The sequence below is a fragment of the Macrobrachium rosenbergii genome, chromosome 12, assembly GCF_040412425.1.
Source record: "Macrobrachium rosenbergii isolate ZJJX-2024 chromosome 12, ASM4041242v1, whole genome shotgun sequence".
In the NCBI taxonomy this organism is placed as follows: domain Eukaryota; kingdom Metazoa; phylum Arthropoda; class Malacostraca; order Decapoda; family Palaemonidae; genus Macrobrachium; species Macrobrachium rosenbergii.
The window spans coordinates 117,260,352-117,287,076 of NC_089752.1; the positions used below are offsets into that span (position 1 = coordinate 117,260,352).

General features: G+C 35.8%; 2 protein-coding genes across 2 annotated transcripts in view; one reads left to right on the top strand and one right to left on the bottom strand.

Moving 5' to 3' along the window:
- Positions 1-23,961, top strand: part of Oseg2 (intraflagellar transport protein Oseg2) — a 48,542-nt gene extending 24,581 nt beyond the window's left edge. Inside the window, exons 14-32 of the mRNA XM_067112963.1 lie at positions 1,372-1,546; positions 1,800-1,946; positions 2,625-2,805; positions 3,688-3,890; positions 5,201-5,358; positions 5,981-6,125; positions 6,309-6,499; positions 7,096-7,278; positions 9,806-9,952; positions 11,138-11,292; positions 11,454-11,634; positions 13,129-13,320; positions 13,785-13,899; positions 14,653-14,797; positions 16,661-16,865; positions 18,940-19,155; positions 19,584-19,754; positions 21,567-21,791; positions 22,168-23,961. Coding sequence (XP_066969064.1) covers positions 1,372-1,546; positions 1,800-1,946; positions 2,625-2,805; positions 3,688-3,890; positions 5,201-5,358; positions 5,981-6,125; positions 6,309-6,499; positions 7,096-7,278; positions 9,806-9,952; positions 11,138-11,292; positions 11,454-11,634; positions 13,129-13,320; positions 13,785-13,899; positions 14,653-14,797; positions 16,661-16,865; positions 18,940-19,155; positions 19,584-19,754; positions 21,567-21,791; positions 22,168-22,431 — 3,399 coding nt within the window. The 3' untranslated portion in view covers positions 22,432-23,961. The remainder of the gene's footprint in view (positions 1-1,371; positions 1,547-1,799; positions 1,947-2,624; positions 2,806-3,687; positions 3,891-5,200; positions 5,359-5,980; positions 6,126-6,308; positions 6,500-7,095; positions 7,279-9,805; positions 9,953-11,137; positions 11,293-11,453; positions 11,635-13,128; positions 13,321-13,784; positions 13,900-14,652; positions 14,798-16,660; positions 16,866-18,939; positions 19,156-19,583; positions 19,755-21,566; positions 21,792-22,167) is intronic.
- A 2,331-nt stretch (positions 23,962-26,292) lies between these two features.
- Positions 26,293-26,725, bottom strand: part of mi (minus) — a 38,941-nt gene continuing 38,508 nt past the window's right edge. Inside the window, exon 17 of the mRNA XM_067112964.1 lies at positions 26,293-26,644. Within this exon, the coding sequence (XP_066969065.1) occupies positions 26,426-26,644 (219 nt within the window). The 3' untranslated portion in view covers positions 26,293-26,425. The remainder of the gene's footprint in view (positions 26,645-26,725) is intronic.

Sequence of the window (26,725 nt, forward strand, 5' to 3'; positions counted from 1 at the left end):
CTGCTTTGTTAGTGGGCAAGTTAGGAGCCTTCAACCCCTTACAGAATTTTTATCATGCCTTTTGTAGGATGGAGCTGTGAGAATAATCCCTTCCGTGATATATGGATGTGGTAAGTAGATTATCAGGGTTGTAATTAGCTTTAAAAAAGTATACCTTAGTTTTACCAGACCACTAAGCTGATTAACAGCTCTCCTAGGGCTGGCCCGAAGGATTAGACTTATTTTACGTGGCTAAGAACCAATTGGTTACTTAGCAACAGGACCTACAGCTTATTGTGGAATCCGAACCACATTATACCGAGAAATGAATTTCTATCACCAGAAATAAATTCCTCTAACTCTTCATCAGCCGGCCGCGGGAATTGAACTCCGGCCCATCGAGTGACAGTCTGAAGCTCAACCGGCTCGGCCAACAAAGGGCTAATGTACAAATCATGACTTTACCTTTATTTACAAGCTACCTGTCTGTTTCAAGACAGTAAAGTTATTTCATGACCTCTTGTTAAGTCTAGAACTTTTGGATCTTGACATACTTCAGTTCACAAGTCACTGGCTCAAAAGGTCCAGACATCACAATGGACAGGACTGACAAAAGTCTTCCCACATTCATAGCTCTACATAGGGTGTTGTACAACAGTATGCAGTGGGCTTGTGGTAAAACAAATACAAAAAACAAAATTGACTTTTCAATACAAACTCATCACTTCAAAAAAATGTTTGATTGTTTATCTTCTTTAGTTAAGATTATTTTTCTTTACTCATTAACCTAAAGGACACCTCTATTTTCATTTCACAATGTCAGGAATATTGAGGGATGTCCAATATCACCAGTGCTTTTAACACTTAGCTAATAATGGCATTTTGTCCATTATAGTGTAGAACTTACATCAGTTACTGTAGCTTTTTGCTAGCATTACCCTTTTAACTCTTACAAAAATAAAATTGGCCACTTTCCAGCAGTAGTCAGGACTGGAAATGAGTGGCAAAGTCTTGAATTGGGTAAAATTGTCCATATTTAGGCTAATGAATACTGAAGTCACATTTATTTGAAATGTGCAGAACTTTTCTGTTACTGTTTGTCTTTTTGCACTACAGTAATTACTTTGTTATCTTTCTTTTTAACATCGCTGGCAAGTACATTTTTATTTTAAATGAAAATAATGCAAGTCAAATTTCTGATGACCCTTGATGTATCATTTAAAGATATGAGGAAAAGCTGAAAACAGAGACGTTTAAATAGTTTCAAGTAATTTTTTCTTGTTTCTGTGTAAACCTTGATTAAAATTACAGTACAGTACTAATATTATGAAATAGATTATGATTCAGGAAGTATGATTAATGAAAGCCTACTAATTTATTTTACTTATTCAGTCGCTACCTCTAACTGCTGAAGCAGAGACAATGTGGAGAACTCTAGCACGCCTTACTTTGGAAGGACGCCATCTCTACATTGCTGAGAGATGCTATGCTGCTTTGGGTGACGTTTCTAAAGTTAGATTCCTTCAGGGAGTGAATAAGATACGTGAACAAGTACAGGAAGCCACAGGTAATTATGAAGGTTATTATATGTCTAGAAATAATAGGGTAGACAATATAAACCAGCATTCCTCAACCTTTGCAGAATCCCTAAAAATATTTTGTCTTGGGGAACATCTAAACAAGAAGATTATGTACCTTTATTAATCTCTTTGTTTCACTTTAAGTTTATTCATAGTGCAAAGTAATATATAATTTGGGTGCCAGAACAAGATTTTGCACAGAATTTAGCAGTCTTTATTCGAGCATTCTGCTCATTTCAGGCGAGGATGGCATTGAAAATTACGAAGTTCATGCTCGCTTGGCTATACTAGACAAACAGTTCAAGAGAGCCGAAGGAATATACTTGGATTATAATAACCTTGAAGCAGCGATGGAGATGTATCAGTTACTGCATAAGTGGGATGAAGGTAGGCAACTTTTTATACTGTATGTAATAGTAAAGTTGTGTAAGAATTTTTTATTAACAGTCGGACGCTGAAGTTTCAGAATTAATTTAGGTACATGATATGTACTGCTACTTGTGTTAATCACTCACAGTCAGTCATTTAGATATGATTTTTATTTTTGGTAGCTTGATAATATTTGTTTCGACAGTGTGATTTTTGTTTAAAAGTCTATTTTTGATAAAAAAAAATCACCCAGAAGCCATTTTATGCAAAGCTGTTATTTTCACCTTCTCTAGTGAACAGAATTTCATTGAAGTAAAACAGAAATTTGTTTTGAATGGTCCTTGTAGAGGTACAGCAAAGAGTCAATGATTCATTAGGCAGTCCTCAGTTAACGGCGGGGGTTCCATTCCCAGCTGAACGCCACTAACCAAAAATTGGCGATAATAGCACTGATAAACCGCTTAATTGCGCTGTTAACTGGATATTGGCTCCTCTAACCAGAGATCGGCACCGATAAACTGTTTGCCAACGCTGATAAACCGCTTACTGGCACCGAAAATCCAGTTAACAGCATCGCTAGACAAGCGCCGTTAAACCAGATCGCCATTAACTGATGCTGCCGGTAAGCAGGACTGCGTGTTTGGGGTTGTTTTCATACCTCCATTAATTTCTAAAGTGTGCTTTCAACATCTACAGCTGTACAGCTTGCTGAAATCAAGGGACACCCGGAGGTGGAGCAGTTACGAAGAGGCTATACACAGTGGTTGTTAGATACTCACCAAGAGGAAAAGGCTGGCCAGCTGAAGGAAGCAGAAGGGGACTACTTGGCAGCAATCAATATGTATCTTAAAGCTGGAATGCCTGCTAAAGCATCAAGGTTGGTAAATCTAATTTTCTTTTTAGTAATCTAGCAGAATTCAGATTTGTTGCTTTTGTTGTCATAATAGAGATGTTTATTTTACATTAATTTTATCAGTTCTTAAATTGTGATGCACTCTGAAACAGAAATGGAATCTGTAAGTGTTTAGGATTTACTTAATTTGATACAACTACATGACATGTAACAATTAAGTTTAAATTTCTTAACCATAGTCAGTTTTGTTGTATTGTACCTCTTTTACAGTAATTTACATTTAATGCAATTGCTATGTTCTTAAGATAATAAGTTTAATAGAATCTGATTGTACAGATTTTAAATTTATGTTTCCACAACTGACATGCCAGTATGTTATTAACCTAACTCCTTGGGTGAAACAAGGAAGACCAGGGTATCTTTCAGTGCCAGGTGGATGTCAGATTGTGTTGCACCTTTAGTTTTAACCCTCATGGAAGAACACATGGCCTGCTGCTTTTTTGGGATCTTAAATCTCGATAAAGAGGTTAACCAGTTCATGACAAGGAAATCAAGAACAACTTTCTCGGTGTCTTCCTAGGGTGCTGAAAGATTTGGCCCTGTGCTCATAGGGACTGTCATCTTATGATTGAGAGCCTTAAGTGGTTCAGGACATATCCTTGAAGACTTCAGACTGAACCAAATAGACCCAAAGTGACAAACCAACCAATATTTTGGGGCAGGCAGAGCATAATATTTGGACAAGAAATGGATGGGGGAAGAGGGACAATGAGCAGAAATGAAAACTCATTCTACCTACTAGCCTTGTTTGTAGTCAGTTAACTTCAGGATATGTGTCTGCTTTCAGTGTTTTGCTGTAGGGCTGTAATTAGCAAAATAACATTACAAATTTTGGTGTTGTTACAGGCTGGCTACAAGCATTGATGAACTGCGAGAAGATCCTGAACTCATATCTCGAATTGCCACTGCACTTTTGAAGGCAGAGTTGTATGAACAAGCTGGGAATTTGTATGAGAATGTTGGGCAGCCTCAGAAGGCTTTAGATAGTTACCGCAAAGGTAGAGCCTATGGACGAGCTGTGGAGTTAGCAAGACATGCATACCCGTCAGGTAATGTCAGTTGGTGTTCTCTTTAATTACTTGTTTGTACTTATGTGTAATCATGTGGTTGCTGTATTTGTTGATATATCTTATATATTTTTAAAATCTATATGTTGTTTCTTTTAAGTGCAACAGAATAATAGGCTTAGCAGTGGTCTAGAATCATAGTAGCTAGAGAGGTTTTGAGTTGTTCTGGGAAAAATTGGACGGTGGTAGTGAGGTAGTTTGTCTACGCTGATGGGTGTAACTGTAATATATCAGAGAAGTCAGTTGGTTTTATTGCATTTTCTTTTGTATTTAAACCTCAGGAGTTCCTGTTCTTTTTTTTATAGGCACGAGGTTCAGTTACCTCTCATTATCTTTCCCTCACTTCTAACTTGAGTGTGTTGATGCCAGCTGAAACCAGACAAAGGCTTATAGGCATGTTTTATAAGATCTGCACAGTAGAATGCCTATGACTAGAAAACATCCCAGATAGAATCTTTACAGAGCTGTAATTATTATTTGGAAATTACACAGTTAGTGATATAGATGATCACAAAACGTCTCCCCCCCAAAAGCCCGTGCAGTAAAAAGATAAAATATTACATAGTTCCTTTTCATCAGTACTGTACACACACACACACAGCCTACAGATGTGTATTATAGTACTTTAAGAACCTTATATTAATTTGTAAATTAGAATGTATTACAAAAATTGACATCCTTCACAAGACAGTACGAGAGAAGAGTAATTTTTTTAGCACGAGGGAAAGGTAAGATTAAGGTGAAAGAAGTAAAGTATTTTCAATAAAACTATTTATAAAACTTTTCTAATTTATTTTTTATTTTTGTAATTGACTAATTAATGATGAATAGGCTTTGAGAGATTTTTTCACCGGGTGAATACATAAATGGTTGTTTCACATAGACAAAAGCAATTATTCATACTGGTGGTGTCATTGTTTCTCAGCTATAGGTTGTCCATGTCTGTTTCCTAGACAGAACAGAAGCACTGTAAGCCTTTACAGTAGGTGATGTGAAGGTCCCACTCATGTGCGCATCATGAATAGCAATATATCACTCATTATCTCCACTTGAGTGGAGATTGTATGAAATAAAATGTGCTTAGATTTAGAAACCAAATTTTGTTTTAAAATGTCCACATTTATGCTTTGGTTAGGTATGATTTGGGTATAGTGATTTTTAAGGGCTAAAAGAACTGATAATAATTTAATGATAATGAAAAGATAAACATGTTGAGTTTGTATATTTTGGTGCATTGTAGACTTACAGCATTATAAGAATTTTTTTTCTATATTTTTTGTCTTGTATTTCAGATGTGGTTCATCTTGAAGAGGAATGGGGCGATGAGCTAGTTGCTAACAAACAAGCTGACGCAGCCATAAGCCATTATATTGAAGCTGGGCGCACTATTAAAGCTCTTGATGCTGCAATTACTGCCAGACAGTGGAAGAAAGCTGTGCAGATTATAGAGGTTAATAAGTACTATTTTTCTCTTGGAATTATGTATACAATAGTAGAATATGCCCTTCATTACTTTTCAAGTCTAAATTTACAGTATTTTGAAAACAAATTGATTTTTATGTTGTAGAATTAGGAACAATACTAATCCATTAAAACTGTGACAACCAAACCACTGCAAATGGTAATGATGGCTGTTTAAATTACTATAAAGGTTTGATGAAAGTTACTCCAGGTAATGTACAGTATTCTGTTTGTGTTAATACATGTCAGTAATTTTAGCCAGCAAGCATTGATATTGTTGGCATTATTGGTCAAATTCTTTATGTTTGTATACTTTTAGAGTTCATGAAATTTGTTATATGACCCCACTTCACTATATGAAGCAGCCCGTCAGTCTTCTTAAGAATAGAGAGAATCACAGAAGTCTTGGTACTTTTATGCTTCCATCTAAAAGATTAGTTTGGTGGTCTGATTGTGTTGAAGCTTATATCAGATATCTTAATTGACTTTTGTTTTTTATTAATGTAAAACATATGTAATCAATGAAAACCTTCAAATTTAGAAGTGTGCTTCAATATGGAAATTCTGGATTTTGAGTCTTACTGAAAGTTAGAATTTCTTTCTTTTTACAGGTTATAGATGATGACGATGCATTACAACCATATTTATTGAAATTAGGTCATCATTATGCCATAACGAACGACCTGAGGAGTGCAGAGAAGTTTTATGTCAAAGGAGGAATGTTCAAGGAAGCAATTGAAATGTATAATCAAGCAGGTCAGCCAATGATGTTCACGTTTCCTTATTACTGAACCACTTGTTTGTTTTAAATGTTCCTTTAGGAAGTACATTAACCTTCAGAATTCTGATGAATGATTGTCTGCCTGTAAATGCCAACAGACCAGTCATCTGTTCAGTAATAACAGGCCAGTGCTTTTTAATTCTTTTCTATATTTCCAGGGGAATGGGAAAAGGCCCATAAACTTGCTAGTAAGCATATGGGAGCAGATGAAGTTGCAGTCATGTATGTCAATCAGGCTCAAGTTTTAGAGGGAGAAGGTAAATTCCGTGAGGCGGAGAAGCTTTACATATCAGTCCACGAACCAGATCTTGCCATAACTATGTACAAGAAGCAGCGACAGTATGATCAGGTACTGTGTTGATTAGAATGTCACACTAAGTTGAAATACAGTAATACATTATTATAATCATTCATATAGCGTGTGTATGCTTACTTTTCTCTCCTAGTAAGTTGTACAACCTACAGGGCGTATGCACAGTTCTCTGATGGTGGTGCAGTATTCCTGTAGCACCAGAGTGCATCCTGTATGTATTTTTCTTTCTCTTTTCTTTGAGAAACTTCCCACTTGGCTGTCTGATTTTAAATTTGTGTTGCTCCAGTTTCCACACCTCATTAAAAGTTGAATTCTTCAATAAATTCTGAAGAAATTATTTGAGAAACATAAAAATCTCCCATGGCCGTTACTCTAGGTAGCAGATGAATTAGCAGGACACCTTCTGGGACTGTGGAGAGTGGTCTGGGCTTGCTCAGTGGGATCTTTCATGTTGCAATATCTGTGAAGTCAGTGCAGTAGTAGGGAAATATTTGCACAGAATAAGGCTATATGATAAAGGGATTCATATGAACAAATATGTACTTTACATATATCTAATAGATCAAGCATGATCTATTAGACATTTTAGCAAATTAATTTGATTTTCAATTAACCTGATATTTCAATTACAGATGATGCGATTGGTTTCTCATTACCACCCTGACCTGGTTCAGTCAACTCATTTACACTTGGCTGGCGAACTAGAACAGGAGAGCAATTATCGTGATGCAGAAAAACATTTCATAGATGCAGGAGACTGGAAAGCTGCTGTCAACATGTATCGCAATGTTGACATGTGGGAAGATGCATACAGGGTAGGTTTTAAAATCGTAAGTGTGAGTTTTCGAAAAGATGATACACTCACGAACAACTTCTGTTAAATGTCTTGTTCCCATGCCGTTTAGATGCATTGTCTTAACTTTCATAGCAAACTTTACTTTGCAGATGAAGAAATGTTCATTATTTTTCACTACAATTGTTAAATAATTTTGGAAAAATTTATATGTACTGGTCTGAGTTTTGGAAATGTATTCACAAATTTCAGTTGGAGCATTGTCTTGTCTGTTTGCACTGTAGTTGATCAGAGGGCTTCTTGGGGAGAATGATTTGGATTATGATTATGTGACAGAGAGTAACACTGCACTGCAATCTCAGAAGTTCCTTTGCTCTGTTTCACTTGCATTTCCTTCAGCTGTAAAAGCTGGTGTCATCTTTCCCAATTACATTTCCATTTTGTCACATTTACATTTTATCTAACATATTTTGAGTAAACATATGCTACAGAAAGCTATAGTGATTTTAAGCCCCCTCCCATAATGAAAATAAATACAGTTCAGAGTACCCTGTATTAGCCTAGCCAGTGCCTCTCAAATATTCATGAGGATTCCTGTGACAGTAGCGTATGGACACAAAAATGGAGTAAGGTCCACAGATCTTTAACGAGTGGGTTGTGATGCCACTGTTCCCCTCGGAACTTCGTGAACATCTTCATCAGTTTTTCCAGTAATGACAGCACTTGGGTTTTTAGGTCAGAAGGAAAAAGGGAAGACTGGATCCAGAGATCATTCTCATTGATACTAAAGCTTTTATTTACACTGGATCTCTCTTCCAAGGTGTGGCTTCCTTTGATTGGTCATCTAATCTCCCTGGAAAAGTTAGTTTCTTGTAGTTGGTTCATGGTTTGTTCCCCACAGCTGTAATTTAGCAGGCCCTGGAGTAGCAAAACAACCAGACATTCACCCAGTCCCCTTACTAAACAATGCCTAAGATCTTCATTGGCGACAGGACTCTCAGAACTACATGGTAGGAGTCTCGCTGGTCCATCGTCACCTCCATGGAAGCTCTTACTTTTCACAGATTATAAAATTTGTTGTCACCTAGCAGTCAAAATTTCCAAGATAGAAGGTCATAGACAGCCTTTGAAGTGAAGGTGCTTCTCCATGAGATCTGAGCTCTCTGAACTGCTTTGCTTCTTATGAGGAATCTTCATGGCAGCTGGGTTTTTTTGACAGGTATGTGGAGGTTCCAAACAATGTTTGCAGGCTTTTACTTTAGGGATGTGACACACAGGTGATTAGACTAGTGATCATCAGACCCGGTGTAGTAAGGGGCAAGAGGTTCTTACTTCAGTTGAGGCTTTAGTTTCAAAAGTCATCATCATTGTCAATGCCATAGTTCTCCTCACATTGCCCAGTATAGGATCCTTCAAGATTTAGATATTCCTGTGTCATTCATCTGGATGCCTTAAATAATGGAAGAATACAGTTCTTCACTGCATTACTTACATTTAGGAGTATCTTACAGTATAAAGGACTTCCTAATAGTATACAAATTTCAGACTTCTTGGAGTTACTTCAGATATCAGAGCTTAGGCATTACAAATACAACACACCGAACCTTTTAGAGCCATTAGCTGAGTTGTTCAACTCAGACCCAGGTGCTGTAGCAGAGATCCAACATTTCTTAATCAGCCTCCTCTGAGGTGTTTAGCAACTTGATCCTTCCTAACTTAAATGTGATTTGGGCTGATTATAAGAAATGGATTTGTGGTGAAACAAATATAAGTTTGAAAATAAAATTAACTTTCAAATTTTTTTTATTGCAAACCCATTACTTTACTTATAATGTGGGGTTCCCACTTCTCAACTCCACCATATCTCGCACCTAATTGGTCGGACAATGCAAAGGAGTAAAGCAGCTGCTGAAGATTCAGGTATGCTTGTGCAAGGTTACAGCTACACTGCCATATTGTCTTGGCCAGGAGTGAAGTTTCAGGGATTCCATTGTATGTGAAAGTGAGCTAAATGTCACAGTAATGAGTTTGTGTGAAAAAACAATTGTTTTTAAAAAATAACCTTTCATTTAGTGGTTAATCTTTATAAAAAAAATTTTGGCCATGTGATGTCAAGTTGAGGTGCTGGTTTCCTTTACTGTTTAATTTTCTTAAATTGTCTATGAAAACATTAGAAATTCACATTTGGAGAGATGTAGATTTTAACGAAGTTTTCAGTGTAATTTATATAGGTAGTTTTTTTGGCATTTTTGTTTAGTATTATGGTATTTGAAGAGGTCTTTATTTTACAGTATCTAGTCCAACATTAAGTTTTTGCATGAACTATTGTTAATATAAAACTTAAAAAACCTTTAGTTGCATTTTGAAATTGATTTTTCAAGATGAATCTGTATATAGCAAGGTTCTTAGAATTTTGTAAAAGTAAAACATTGGAACTACCAGACAGATAATTCACTTTGAGGAGTGCGTAGAATTCCAGCGAATACCCACTATTAATAGTCTTTAATTGTTAAATTTGATTTCAATGTTGTTATTTGTATGTTACATAGGTAGCAAAACATGAAGGAGGAGCGAATGCCGGGAAGCAGGTGACGTTCTTATGGGCTCGAACTCTCCGTGGTGATGCTGCTGTGAAGTTGCTTAATAAATTTGGCCTGTTGGAGCAGTGTATTGATTATGCTTGTGAAAGTATGCAGGTGTGTAACTGAAGTGATTTATCTTAAAAAGAATTAGCGTTCCTCTTATCTTAAAGATGCATTGTTCCCCACTCAATTTCATATACTGTATGTGCATTATAACAAGTCACTAATGAATTAGAGCCATCCATTTTATTACACATATATATGATACCTTTTGCTTACACTGCTGTAAGTGTAATGATTTATTTACATTTTTATTTATTTATTTATTTATTTATTTTTATTATAACTGATCTCCTCTTTCTGCATTTCTCTTTACCTTCTGTTACTTCTTTCAAATGAACACCATATTCTTTGGGGGCTTGAATTTCAAGTCAGTAGCCCCTGTGGTGGGCTTGTTCCATATGAATAGGGTTCATCTTCTTAATCATAACAATGATAATAATGTGTCAGAAAATATTGTGGTGTTTTGTCTATTTCATTATTGTGGATTTGCTTTGGGGGAAGGAAGGAAAAAATGGGGGTTCTTTGAGTGAGACAGGGACAGCATGTTCATTATAGGATATCACTTGAAGATGATATATTCTTGGGGTGTCCTTCCCGATATGGCATGCCATGTTTTGGTGAAATTAATATTTCAAAAACTAATGCTTTTCTGTTTGACCAACATATCAGGAAGAAGAAAGTAGGGTCCACTGTAAAGAAAAATAAATAAAGATAATTGTCAAAGATGCTGGTGAATAAAAAGAATATCTGTTACTATTTTGGTCAGGAAATTATGAAAATTATGAAGCTTCATTATAACAGAAAAAGAATTTCAGTTACGGTATACATTGTGCTGGGAATATACTGGTAGCATAGGCCATCATTGTAGGTTTAAGACACATATTTACAAGGATATGTGTCTCCACATAGATCCATATGGATCTGGCTCAACATTTTAGGAAAATTCAGATATGAAAAAGCTGTATATGTGGAAAGTTTACTATTAGAAATTAGGTATAAATACAATCAGTCAAAGCTCTCACAGGTGTCTGTGAGAGAATATAGTACAGTACTAGATATTTTTTTATTTATGACAGAATTGCTTGAGTAGTTCTATGCAGAATTGGTTTTAAGAAGAGGAGCAGTATTTATGTTTTCTAAGCTTATCATGATAATGAATGAAATATTTGCAATAATTTGAAGTTTATTGCACTATGAAGTAATCTATTAGTCAGACATCTATTTTTTTCTAAACAGTTTGAGTTTGCTTTTGAACTCGCAAGAACTGCCATGAAGCAGAAAGTACCAGACATTCATTACAAGTGTGCCATGGCCTTGGAGGACGACGGAAAATATTCCGAAGCAGAGTCAGAGTTTATTCAAGCTGGAAAACCAAAGGAAGCAGTTCTTATGTGAGTGTTTCTGCATGTCTTGAGTCATAAAAGTAATTTGTTCTATTTTTGTATAATATACAGTAAGCAACAAATTATAAGTTGGGAATTTCAGCAATGTTGAAATGATTATTTTTTCACTTTTATTATTTCACTTTTCAATAATATACTGTTATTTTAAGGTATGTCCATGCTCAAGATTGGGAGAGTGCACAGAGAGTTGCCGAAGCACACGACCCAGACTCGGTTGGAGATGTACTTGTGGGCCAGGCAAAGGTAGCATTCTCGGAGAGAGATTACCCGAGAGCAGAGGCTCTTCTGCTGAGGGCCCAGAGGCCAGAGTTGGCAGTGAAATTCTACAGGGTAAGGGTTTATTGCATTATTGTAGATCTTATTAGAGCAGTGTTATGCATTACTACCATGGCTTGGTTCAGAAGGTACGCTTACTCGTAACATTTGGTTTGTCGTGACCTCTGTCCAAGAAATTTGGACAAAGCTTTGGCATTCAGTGGTGTCTGTCTGTTCTCAAAATATCTCAAAATAATGTTGAAGCGTTTAATTGGAAATGTTTGTAACATGGGATGTTTTCCAAGGAAAAGTTGATTAGATTTTAAGTGAAATGGAAATTTGTTGTAAACTACTAATGTTTAGGGTGAATGCTCTTCATGCAAATAGACAATGCCAAATTTTTCTTCTTATATTCACCAGAATCAGTATTGGCAATATGGTATTAGTAGTCTTTGTTATATCATCAATTTGAGAACAGTAGTTTGGTGTTTCTGTAGGAATGCACTCTGTGATAACTTTCTGATTATGCTATTATTAGGTAGCTTAACCAGACCATTGAGTTCTCATTGTATAATAATGTGAATGTGTTACCTTCCGAGAAACTTGACAAGACATGGTGTATATGGTAATGCGAAATGCAGTTGCTCAATAACTGTTTTTGTCCATGTATTTGTTACCCCCATTAGTACTGTTACCTGCACTACAACTCATATGATACAGAATTTTCCACGATTTATTGAAAAATGCATTACAGAAAAATCTGCGATTGCTGAATCACGAATAAGCGGGGGTTCCACCGTATCTGTGGTAAATTTTGGGGGTAAATTTTTTTTTGTTGATTGTTAACTTTTTGTCTTTGTAAATGTCCCAGTTTTTAAATCTTATTTACCCAGTTTTTTAATGAATGTTTTATGAAAATTTGAATGATGCTGGCTTCTTGAACATAATGGTGATAACTAACCTTGTTCAGTTTCTTGGAGAAAGGCAGGAGTGATTTGTCAGCCTTACTAATGATAACCCCCTTAATAGGTAATTTTTTGGGGTATGGGCCAAGGCTTGGAGGAAGCAGATTTCATTTTTCAAAAGTTTCTGACGTACTGTATGTGTCTAATGTACAATAAAGTATAATGAAGTCTTGACTAGATCCCTCATGTGTTATATTGGAGTACAGAATGTTTATTTGACAAAGTCATGCTTGCAAATGTTCAGACATCCCTTAAACACTTGAAGCATACTGGAGTGAGTCAGTAACCAACTTAAACTAACTTATCACATATGTATGGAAATTATTTTAAAAAGGGAATATGTTCATTTTGTAATTAGATAAATATTTGACTGTATGGTTGCCAGCCATAATCAGTTTTAAACAATACCTGATTGATTTAGTAAGTATGCTGTAGTACCTCTCCAGGTAAATATTTTTCCAGTGTTTTGGTGGTAATTTTAATATATAGGTTTGGGTATTTCAGCATGCAGTCACCCACAGTAATTCATGTACAGTACATATACAGTATGCTAACAGATTTTTCAGCTCATGCTTGCTATAAATAATCAATCTTTTATATCTAGGACAGCAACCAGTGGACTGAAGCGCTGAGAGTTTGTAAAGAATACCTACCTCACAAACTGAGTGTCCTTCAAGACGAGTACGATCGAAATGTACTGAGCCGCGGTTCCCAAGACGCACAGACACTCATTAGCCAAGCTAGGCAGTGGGAAGAGTCTGGAGAATATGCAAGAGCAGTTGACTGCTATTCAAAGGTATGGAAGAATTAGCATGTGGCCTTATTATCACAGGAGTTTTGAAATTCATAAGAAATATGAAACTTTCCCGGTTTCATGGTAAAAGTATGAGCTTTGAAATAAGGATGAGTTTAATAAGTACTGTACTGTAGACATTTTTTTTTAGAGCGGATAGTGAATGTCCTCACTAGTATCTAGCATCATGGTAACATACTGTGAGGATTGAACTGCATGAGTAGCTAATCAAGATTAGCTTGAGTGATATTGGTTATGGACATTTACTGCAAACTCGGAAAACTGAGCAATAAAATTTGATTGAATATTGTTCCTTTGCTGTTTGTAATTTGCAATGTCATATATATTTTTTTGGTTTTGTTGACATCTATCAATGATTCATAGGGGTGTAAAAAATTTTGTTTTTATTGACATGCAATGAAAATATAACATTTTATGCTGAAAAAAATGTCATGCTTTCTTTACAGGTTAATTCTGGGATGACCAATGATGCTAACATACTGGAGAAGGCTTGGACTAAAGCTGGAGAGCTTGCCATTAAATTTTTACCAGAGAAAGCTGAAGATTTAGCCAGATCACTTGGTAGGTTACAGTTCTTTTCAGTGTGGTACTCTGTGTGATTTGTAACATTGAACATCAGACACACTGTGGAGTGTAATTACACTAGAGATGACAGCATTTGTGGCTATTTGCACTCTAATTGACAGCTGTATAGTAATGGTATGTCCTTTTAGCAGGTTATCACTGAATTTCTGCTCTATATTGAGCTGGTACCTTCTGCTGATAGAAGTAAATGCAATTCCAGTTTTTGGAAACATAGGATGTGTAATTGGTCTTCATCATTAGTATTGTCTCTGATAATTAAATGCTCCATTTCATCAATTTTATTGTCTTTTGGTAGTGAGTATAAAGAACAGTGATTGAAGCTGTTTTCAGCAAGCATCTGTCCAATAGTTCAGCTTAAATTCAGTATTAAGGGAATTGTATTTTCATTAGCAGGTATTTTGCTGTATGTTTTTAGGTTGGCATGGTTTTTGCTATCTGGTATTTGGTATTGCAACCTAGTTGCAGAGGAACAACATTAGCTACAAGTTGATTACATATACTGTATACAGCTTTGTATTGTGTGGTTTATTATGTGGTATGTTTTTGTTTAAGCTATCTATCTGTGCACCTCTCTGAATCAAAGTCATAGATTGAGTGCTTTTATCAGTATGGTAAAATTACATGCATATGTACCTTAATTTTAAAATCTGTTACTGATAAGCCTTTATAACAAATTATTGTTAGTTCATGAAGTAAATATTGTTTTAAGAGTCACGTCTGTTTTAACAGGTCCTCGGCTTCTAGAGATTAAACGATATACTGCAGCTGCACAGCTATTTTTGGCAGGTGATTTGGTCAAAGAGGCCATAGATGCTTTCATAACAGGGCAAGAATGGAGTAAAGCCAAGAAAGTTGCAAGAGAATTGGAACCAAGGTTAGTGCTACATTCGAACGGACGTTAATGTTAGTATTCGTTCCAAGAAAAGACAAAATTTAGTTTATGTACAAATACCTTCGTCAAAAGCTGGTTCAGTCGATAAAGTTTTTTACAGAGTGTGTGTGTGTGTGTGTGTGTGAGTGTGTGTTTAGTAATGGATGACCCCCTTCTCACCTGAGTAAACCTAGTTTTACTCACAAATTTTCTTCAGTCACTGTTTGCTAATGTTAGTGTTTGTTCCAACAAACACAGGTCATATTTTTGGCAAAACTTGGTTCATTGTTGAATATGTTAACGAGGTAGTTACAGGTTTATGTGTGGGTGAAAAGGAAGTGGAAGCCACTCTCACTCACCTGCTGTTCCCACTTCTTCTTCTGCCACAGTTGTGTCAACATGTTTCCAGAGTTGCTCTGTGGCCACAGACTTTATATGATTTGTGAAGTTGACTTAGCCTTTTGCAGTCTTCTTTTTGAGTACCTGTTTTTGATCTGGGTTTGTGACTTGCTTGTTCTTGATGATGAATGAGAGAATGCAGGAGCAATGTAGATGTCATGGGCTTATAGATGTTTGTAGTCTTCATGTTGTTTTTGCAGGGGTCTAGAATGTATTGTGGGCTTTTTCTGCAAGGAATGTGTAGAATTTTGCCTTCCAAGTGGACGAGGTTTGACTCCAAGGGGGAGAGGGCCAAGGAGGTGCCATTGGTGTCATTTGAGGTTAAACCCCCTCCTTTAATGACTGCAGTTCTATTTGGTGCCATGCCTGAGATGATAACAGCTTCTGCTGATCCTGATCATCATTGTTTTTGCCTTGCTGTGCTGTCCATGGTAATCTCACCATGGACAGTAGACAACAGCTGGCCATTTCTAGCTGGTGATGGGTCAGATGTCCTCATTGTGAGTGTTCTCCAAACACTTACTGAGTAGCCTCCTGAGACCTTCTAACTTGCCCTGCAACATTTGATCATGTTCCAAGGTTCCTGTCAAAGTCTGCAGTAGTAAACCACTAGAATGCTGGCTCCATGCTTTGAATGCTCCCAGGAGGTGCTGTTTTTTTAGGCATTACAGTCACCATCCATGATACTTATTGGCTGTCCTCAATGGTGACGGCCCTTCAGCAAAAAGCCAGATTTAGCAGTCATTGCTTCTCACCCCTTAATGACAAGAAATGTGTTATTACTGTTTATTGTTTTTTCCTCAGGTAGCAGTACAAGCTGAAGACCTGCTGTTTTAGCACAATAAAAATCAGCATGAATTGCAGATTGTACTTGTTAGGAGCATTCCAAGCATGGTAAAAGTAATGGGAGTAGAGAATCACAGTATGAGGTGACTACTGTACTTTAAAAGGGATGTAAGCTGAATGTAAATCAGGTATGGTTTTTTGTTCATTATGGATGTAGTCTCAACTGTTTGATTGCACCTTGTAATTTGTGCTAATGAACCAGGTATTATCAACAGTAAAGAGATGAGACATATTGAAACTATGTACGTATAAGCTCAAGTCTGAATTATGTTCATTTTCTTTATATGGCTCTGAAGACCATAATTTCATTTTCATGCCCCTTTTGTTTGTGATTGTCCACTTAGTTATTGGATATTCAAAGCTTGCAGTATTGTTAGTTTCTACAAAAAATCCTTCATGATCCCCATTCGAAGCACTTGCTAGTTTTGTTGCAATTACAATGTCAGTAAGTTTGTATTTTATCCTCCATAAACCTTTTGCGAAAGCTTGTAGTAATTTCAGTTCTGAGTTTTTCAAAATAAAAAGTTTTTCAAAATAAAAAGTTTGTTTTTTGCCATTTTACAAATAGTCTAAGTAGAAGTTTTTACCTGTTATTAAGTTTCATTTTTGCAAAACTTTCAGGTATGAATCATATGTAGATTCGGCATACAAAGAATTCTTGAAAAACGAAGGAAAAGCTGAGGCTCTGGCTGATGTAGATCTCACAGGTGCTCTAGACATGTACGTGGAAGGTGGTCAGTGGACGCGTGCCTTTGAAACGGCTGCCTCACACGGACCAGAGTTGCTCCACAAATACTTGGCTAAATATGCCACTACTCTTATTAAGGTAGGCTATTTGAACAGTGTTTGGTGTTCACTCTAATTACTAGTCTTATTAAGGTAGGGTATTTGAACAGTATTCTGTGCTCACTCTAATTACTAGTCTTATTAAGGTAGGATATTTGAACAGTATTCTGTGCTCATGCTAATTACTAGCCTTATTAAGGTAGGATATTTGAACAGTGCTCTGTGCTCACTCTAGTTACTAGTCTTATTAAGGTAGGATATTTGAACAGTATTCTGTGCTCACTCTAGTTACTACTCTTATTAAGGTAGGGTATTTGAACAGTGCCCTGTGCTCACTGTAATTTGGTGTCTTCATTTCGAAAGAAAGGCATCAATGATTTTTTTATTTTGGATATATTCATATTCAGAGTAGACTAGTAATTCAGCACAGTGCTTGTGTGTACAGTGGAAAACCTCCTAATTTCCTTGGGATATTATTAGGGTTCTCATTAAACATAGGGAGTCTTAGGTTAGTATCCCTCTCTTTTGGAATTCTATCCCATAGGGAGTTACCAACGACATACAGTGTGCTTTCCCTTAATTATTTTCTATCATACTTTTTATCTATTCACTTTGGTCTTTTTCTTCTATCTCTTACTCCAATTTTCACTTATAGGAGTCTACTTCAGATGAGCAGCAAATAGGTTTTATCAGTCATTAAATTACTTGTTCTTCTGTGTGAATAGGGAAGTCTGGCTACATTAAACTTAAAGATATAATTTCTTAAAGGTATAACTTTCTAAGAGCAGCTGGTCCTCTCATTGACCAGTTTCGGTTTGGGAAACTGTTGCCTGATCTGTGAGGAAAGTAGAACAGTCATTCAGAAGGTGTTCAGTTTGTTGCTATGTACATTTGAGAGTGAACAGCGTATAGTGCCTTATATAAGAATGTTTTCTCAATGGATTTTGTTGAGGCCCTGATATTGAAAGGTAAGACAGGTGGCTTTCTAGTATCCCTTTACTTTGTTCACAGTCTGTTTCATCGAGACTCTGTGCTGCCAAAGAAAATTTTGTGGATTCTTTGACACCATGAAATTTGACAGTATAGTGATGTTTCATGAATGTTTGACATCGTATGAGTGTCAAGCAGAGATTCAGAAGATCTGATGGACGTACATCATGTATGATTCTGGATAGTTATATCTGTAACACCATAGTTGCAAGTGTGACTGATGTTGAGAAGAAGACTTGCTTACTGTTTCAGCAGATGGCTGAATCTGGAAGTTTAGCAAGACCAGTTATGCTAAAGTATGTTGTATTTGAGCTGTCCTCCATAGCTCCTGTTTTATGGTGGTTCATGGTGGCTAAAATCATTGAGCAATCAGTATGGGTAGACTATTAATACTGAAGAGTTACTGGCTTCTATTCTTTTAGTATCAGAGCAACAGACAATTGCAAAGTGACGTTTCTTTTCACGAGACCTACAGAAGTTTTTTGCTTGAAATTCCCATCAAGGATAGTTACCACAACCACAAAATTGATATGTGGGGCTAGTGGCTTCTTGAGTAAGATGGTGTGCTGTGAACTGTCTAGTAGCATGCACTTGTTAGTTTGAGATTGTGGGGAGAGTCTGTATGAAGACAGGAGTTTTGAATAAGGCCTATTAATCCCAGAACTTAATTACAGCATGAAAATCAAAGGCACAGAAAACTGATACGCATGATACTGAACCAAGTGGCGGTTAGCACTAACCTCTGAAGCTAAAGAGTTCAGCAGTAAATTGCCTCGTCCTGAAGCAGCTTTTTAGCAGTAATAAATTCAGTAGTTTGTAACTTGCATGAGCACATACAAAATTTTATACAGTATATAGACATAGTATGTTTACTCAGAGTACCTCCTTCATCACTTTAGACATATTTCAGTGGTCTGGAAACAATAAAAATTGAATGTAATGGCAATTGAGATGGGGACTGCCACTTACATACGAATATTGCACCCATCCATTAACTGCCTCTTCACCTATTATAGTACATTGTGACCATCAGGTTACTGACTTTGACCTGACTTAATGTCAGTAATAAAAATAACTTGTATCTTGGAAATATAAATGACTCAAAATATTTATTTACATTTCAGGAGAATAAGCCCACTGAAGCCCTTCAGTTATACAAGAAATATGGTGCTCCAGCGTTTTCACAGAACTACAATATTTATCGCCGTGTTGCTCTGGATTTGATGAGTATGCACGAATTGTGCACGGCCCAGGCTTATCGAACCTGGGCGGATCTACGGGATCTGCTCTTCTCTCTTGTGGAAAATATTAGACAACATGAAGATACGGATGGTGTATTGGTAACTATATTATTTGCACATCTGTATTGCACAAAATAATACTGGTAACCTTATATTATTTGCAAATCTGTCCTCCGCCTTCTCCTCTGAGATGGGGACATTTTATCATTAATTGTCTGAGATATGTGGAGCATGCAAAAAGCAATTCACAAAATTTTTGGCTGAATATGTTTATTTTTATTAATTCAGTGTTGGAATAAAAAAGTATTGGAAGTGTCATTCCAAAGGGAACTTTGTCCACAACTGAATTTTATTACATAAAGTTTGTTTAAAGCGACTGTGATATATTAGTGAAGAGGCAACATTTCAGTTGACTGCCAAGATTATTAAATACTTTTGCTTTGTTATAGAATGTTTAAAGATAAAAAAAAAATTTTAGAGACTAATTGCAATTTTTATAAATTCATTGTTATTTCTTTATCTTTCAGGAAGAGTTTGAGCAACTCCTGCTACTTGGTCATTACTTAGCTGCTCGATCTGCATATATGACAACACCACAAATAGAAAAACTTGCAGCAAAGGTGTCGGTAGCACTTGTGCGACACAGTGATGTTCTTCCTGCTGATAAAGTATTTTATGAAGCAGGGATGGCATGCAAGGTAAGGGGCACATTTTGCACTGGGTACACGTGTTAATGACAGTGGTTACATTGAGTGTTGTCAGTGTAACAGTGAATATGTGGATGCCATCATACTGGCTGCAACACCAAAAGATACAAAAGTAATTTTTTGTGTCAACCAAATTATGATCAGATATACTTCCAGCCGCTCCACTTCTTGCCATTACCATCAGCTCTCTTCTATCTTTGTACTAACACACAGTCTATCCAGAATCTTTTTTCACTGTTTAACTTGGGAGATATACTGTCTGAAGTACGTACTATCCTGGTTCAGTGAAGTGAGTACCTTGAAGATTTATTGAAGGTAAAAGGTACAAGAAGGTGGGGGGAAGTGGAACAGGGGTTGAAAGGGTTGTACATTTTAGCTTGCCTGTGGAAGTGACTGTTGAGGATATGTTTTGACAGTTAAAAGGTTCAAGAATGGAAAGACACCAGCAGTTGATGGCATCATAAGTCAGATGCTGTGCTTTAGTGGTGATAATGTGATTAGTTGGCTGACCATTATCGAATTCACCTGTTAGTGACTTGCTGCCTACCTGGTGGATGGGCGGAGCCTCATGATGTCATGTAATGTTTACGTCACGAATGGTTTTAGGATCCTTGTCTGTGATTTTCTCGGTTCCGGCATTGGCGCCTTCGTTTTACTCTATAAATATCAAAATTATTGAACTTAGGTAGTAAATAATACTTGCAAAAATTAGGTAGGGCTATAAAATATACACTTGCCAACTTTCACCTTGATCCGATGCTTTGATAAGGCATTGCCGAAAAACCGTGTTTCATCGGCTCTGAATCCCTTAGTAGGAATCCAAGGGATGCATCTACACTCACCTGTTTACTGCTGTTTTCATAAAATGAATGAGTGTCCAGGGCAGTTAGCTGACCACAAAGTTGGGCTTTAATTAACAGTGAGTTGATATGAAAAGGATTACTTTGGTCTGTAAAAAAATGCATGTTTATCAGAACATTAACAATCCTGCTGTTTAATTTTGTGCCACTGTATTGATTAGGATACCAATCATATCAGAATACAAGAGTCTCAGAGTATTGGGATGGCCACTGTAAAATGGGAGAAATGCTTTTGTCCTTAAATTATTGTTTATTTTCTTGTGGTACTGAGGACAATACATGTAATGAAACTATTGTTAAAAACATGAAAAGCAAATTATATAAATGTTTTGAAGCTATTTATAGTACTATTCAGTTACTCCTCTTCCTGACACCCAAACTTCTGTTGATAACAAACATCTGCCTAAGGCCATTAATTTCAGAATTACCAGCATAAACACTATTGTCCCCTGATTTTACCAGCACTGTCTTGCTTATGAACTTCTTAGATTCTGAGAAATCTTTGAGTCAGCTATTAAGCTTTGCACTACCCTAATTGTCAAGCAGTGCATGTAGCAAAGAAAGTACTTGATTGCATATATGAGTATCACTAGTGCATATAACTTTTTCAGTGGCCACTGATGTGTAAAAATTAGCCTGTAGCTAAAGAACTATTGAAATCATTCAGCTTAAATTGTAAATCTTTAAAAAATTTCAGAGTTTGAAGCTTTTCAAACAGGAAGTTCTTTATATACTCAAAGTAAAGAAAGGTTATGAAGATAAAAATTAAGTTTCACTTTGACATTTGGTACTTTTTGAATTGTGTTCGCTCTTGTTATTAAGAATGTCCAGATATATAACTAATAATATTGGTAACATGGTCCAAATTTGAATGCAAAAATAGATGGAACTTTGCATCTCATCTAAGCATTTACAATATTACAGATTTCTGTTGTTTTTGCAGGAAATTGGTTGGGAGAACATGGCTTTCGTTTTCTTAAATCGATTTTTGGACTTGTGTGAAGCAATTGAGGAAGGATCACTTGATTCTTTAGATCACACAGACTTCTTGGAGACTGACATTCCTTTTGAAATACCTCTCCCTGAGGAACTGAGCATTCCGGAGGCTCTTCGAGAGGAAGCCAAAGAATGGGTGTTGGCAGTATCCATGGATCAGCGTGTGGAACAGGTAAGCATTGTTGTGTGGAACAGGTAAGCATTGTTGTGATTTTGAATATATTATGTGAATACGTACATGGATCTATTAAAATTGATTAGTATGTAGAATCCTCGTTACCTTTTTATATTCAGATGTTAGGTTTTCAAAGAACAGCTCTGTATTAAATAAAATTTTAAATCGATAGTTAAAGTACGTACTGATATCCTGTAATGATAATGATAATACCATTTGCTAAAATTTTCAATACTTTACTACTTTTCAGGTATTGCCCCTCGACGAACGGATGTATTAAATAAAATTTTAAATCGATAGTTAAAGTACATACTGTAATCCTTTAATGGTAATACCATTTGCTCCACATTTTTATTACTGTACTACTTTTCAGGTATTGCCCCTCGACGAACGGATGGTGTACGAAGCGTCTCTCGTTGGTCCAGACAATAATGTTTATTCCCCCTGCGTAATTACGGGTTATCCAGTAATACGTAACCGTCTGGACTTGAAGCGAGGACAGGCAGCTAATAAAGATGACTGGAATAAGCTCATTATGGCTACAAAAATGTCTAATTCCTCTGAATGTCAGGATGTTTTGAAGTTCATAACAAATTGGTGTGGCGGTTTGCCAAGCATGGGTTACAATTTCCAGTGATTTGAAGAAATAACCATAAATCTTCTTTTATGCAATACAAAGCATCCTGAATTCTGTTCTAGTCAGTATAGATATATATCACAAGATTAAATGTTGTGTTTGGTAGAGTGGAAGAAAACTAATAACTAGTCAGGTAGGTTGAGTCAGTTTTGCCTTTTGTAAGGAAGTTGCATAAATAGCAGCTGAAACTGTTTAGTTCAAATTATTAGTTACAATAGTCATGTTTATTCAGTCAGAACAAGATTTTCAGAGTGAAACCTCGAAAAGAAAGATGTTGGGGTCATGACAGACAATTAAGACATTGCAAACATAGTAATAAATACAATTAAATGAGTTATTTTTATGAATTTTTAATAGTGAATGGCATTACAGATATAACCTAAACTATGTACTCACATAGGTGGTTAGACATAATGCAGTTGAGTAACAGTGATATTAATAGTGCTGAATATATTTTGGTAGTATAAGTTAAAATAACTGAAGATAATTCTCTACTTTAAACTCCATATTTTTTTCAAGAGTTTCCAGATATCGCTATATTTAACACTGTCAGTGGCTGTAAAGGTTTGTCATCTCAGTTTTGTGTGTAACTGCATATTAGATGATTAATGTCCAATTGCTAAAACTAGCAAGTAGGGTAAGCTTTGGGAAGCACCCCAGAAGTATACAGTATTTAGTGTAATTTTACTTTTAAACAAGAGTGTGGACTTTGCATGTTAGACCAATTAGCATGCCTGAATGCTCAAATACACAAAAGAGAAAATTTCCCTGAAAAATCTTTGCTGAAATTAGGATGAGTCTTACATCCCTGTGGTCCCTATATGCCATCAAATAACCACATTGCAAGTAGTTTTTGCAGTCAATGCTTGCCCTCATTGTTCCTTTTATTTAGCAAAAACAGTGTGTGTTACTTAAGTATTCCAGAGGGCAACTCCAGACCTTCGCAGAGAGGTTCTGTGGACAGTGTATACATATATCAGGACTTAGCTAAGACTGTGATTGAAACATCTGATGGAAATGCAGTGATCAGATATGCCTTACGCGATGCCCTCCTAATTCCTTTTATCTAGTCATTACCATTTAAAATCTCATCTTTTATCATAAACTGTATTTAGAAGAAATTTTTAAATAATTTCATTATATCTAAAAAGGATCCTGTTTTATAAGTGACTGAAGATGATGTGTGTGTTGATAAAAGCCAAAGATGAAACAAAGATTTAATTTTTTATGATAATTATTCAAGATCACCCACGAAGGGGGTCAGGCAAACAGATTCTTGCCTAAATAATTTTAGAAGTGTTATGTATTTATTTTTAACCACCTCATCATGTTAATATTATATGTCAGGAGAATGCCATTGGAATCATTGATAATGAAGTTAGTGGTGCTCAAACTAGTTTTAAATTTAAAATTATATGCCAGCCTTTCTTGTGTGCCTTTGGGGAATTTAAATATGAAGTGAACATTTTGTTGAGATTATATTACGATTGTACCCTACTAAGCTTGTATTAATATGCTTACCTTACTGTATTAGAGTATTATTTTAATAGCACCAAGTGTTTTCTAGATTTTCACAGAAAAGTTTAGAGCGATGCATTCATTTCTTAAACATAACTAACCAACCGCAATACCTTCCTTGATGCTGGAATATATACTGGTATAAAAAAAGATAGGACTATATGCTTCTGTGTACTTTAGTGTATGCATGTGACTCCGGAAGTCATATCAAGTGGCTTATTTGAGTAGAAGCAGAAAGTCCTTGTATTTTGAATTTAAAATCTCATCTTTTATCATAAACTTTATGTAGAAGATAATTTTTAAATGGTTTCATTATGTATATCTAAAAAGGATCCTGTTTTATAAGTGACTGAAGATGGTGTGTGTGTTACATTACTTTACTGTACAGGTATTTGCTACGGTACTGTACCGTATTAAATAAGAGTAAATGAAAATACTGTATCAGTTAGAGAAGGGGTCCCCACAAATACACAAAGATGTTCATGGTTCTTTCTTTCATATTGTATGAGTTTTGTGGATTGTACATATCTTGTAAGCATAAGTAGGTAGAACTGCAGTCGGCTGCATTTTGGATGGGCTAAACTATACCGTATTGTACATGTGTTCGGAAGTAATTCTTTTTGGAGATATATCTCTAAAATTAAATAAGTAAATTCATCATTTCAATTGAATATACAGTAATCACAAAACACCAATTAGGACAGGCTATTAATTACTTGAGTGGACATTGCCCCTACTTGGGATCTTGTTAGGTCATTCTCCATTGCCTGTCATTTGGGGTGCTCACATGTCCCTACACTGGTGTCATCACTCCCCTATCCTACTGTGGGACCCAGAGAGGGCAGTATTCGTCAGCTTTTCCACAAATAGGACTCCTCATAGATGAGAAAACATCCATTTTCTCTTTCCACGATAAAGGACCGTTAACATGCAAGTAAAATGCCTGCCGTGTTATCCTGGGACCACCAGTGTTTTTGGCAATTTTTGTGCTCTGCCAGTGATGCCCAGTTTCTTGAATTATGCTTTTTTAAAATCCTTTACCCTGGTTGGTTACTTCACTTCATTATTGTAATATTGTGTTTTTCAGCTTTCAGTAATTTCTTTTTAAAGTAACTGCTTTCATTAATTCTTCCTTGGAGTTTGTTTTGTATAATACAAAGTTGTTTAGATTGACTTTTTTTACTCTTGCAAAGACCTTAGTGGGGTTGTTAGTTTGTTTAGTACAATAACAGGTAGTTTGTTTATGCAGTTGTGTTTACCTTTTTTCCCAATAAGGATCTCAGGAGCACTGGGAAAGTTAAAACATAGTGTTTGTATTACAGTATATTACCGAGTACTAGGAATGGAATTCGGCCATTAGTGAGCAATGTCTTTAGACTTTTTTTCTCTATGTAATAATTGCTTTAATATCTTATTTTTTCATCTTAACACTGTTTCATTTCCATTTCATTTTTATAGTAAAATCTTTAAAATTGTAAAATTATTTTAATTTCATTTTTATATTTTATAGTAATTTTTATTTTACATTTTATATTTGTAATTTTTTATGATTTTTATTCTTTAATATTTTATTTATTGTTTGTATTTTGATTTGTTGGTTCTTTTTTATGTGATTTAACTTTTCCTTCATCATTTCTTATCTATTACGTATTTTTTAACTGATTTATTTTAATCTTTCATTTATTTCTAAATTTTTATGATTTTATTTTAACTTATAAATTTCTAGTTGCCTTTTTAACTTATATAGGCATTTCTGTTCCCCAGAGTGGCCTTGGTGCTGAATCCCATCTCAAACTCAATGATAGCGTTAAGGGATCAGTCATGATTTTTGCCAACTCTTAATGTTGACTTGTGGCATAAATGAAAAGTAACTTCATTATGTTTGCTGCATAAAATGTACAACAATGATATAACATCTCCAGCGCTGTTCTTTACGTGATCTGCTGTTTTTGCTCTCGTGAGGAAGGCTGCTGCTGCAAACGGCGAGTCATTTTTTAGTATCAGGAGTAATAAGGAATTTTATTTTGACCAACTAAGATGTGGAATAGCTTGCCTAGCGCAAAATGCGGGTCTTCTGTTCTCAAAACGTTGAAGTGAGGGCAAATTCAATTCTGCTTTCTGCTGATGTCTTCAGAATTCAGGTGTATCAAGTTTTATTTTCCGTTCCCTCATACTTAAAGATTATCACCTTTTCCTTTAAATTGTCTCTTTTTGCAGGCCGATTTTCCTTTGGAACCCTCTTGGGTTTACAGTCCGTTGAATCTGTCCATAAAGATTTTCCACTGAAGTTCAAGAAAGAAAAATTTGGATATTTACAACTTCAGACATTAGGGTGATTACAAATTTTTTTATAAAAACCAGAAAAAATATGTATTTATTTTACAAGAAGTTTAACCTATGACAACATAACCAATAGCTGTGACACCAACGACCGTTTTAAAGCAAGGGCATTATAAGGCTTAAGAGATTTTCCACACTATTTTCTTTTTGATTTTAGTTTTTCAAATTCAATCACTTGTTTCACATGGGATTTTGCTATTTTCTCCATAGTTTTGCTTGTGGAACCATGACCAATCACATCAAGGGCAAATGGCCGGCAAACTGCAAACAGTTTCTTGAAACAAACCTTAAACAAGGGATCTTTCATTTTAACACCTTCACTTTCAAGTGACTCCACAACAGCTACCCGCAGTTTCTGAAAGAGAAGAAATATAAAATGAGAAAATGCCACTAAAATTACAAAATACATTCACTGTTAATATCTTTAAAGGTCAAT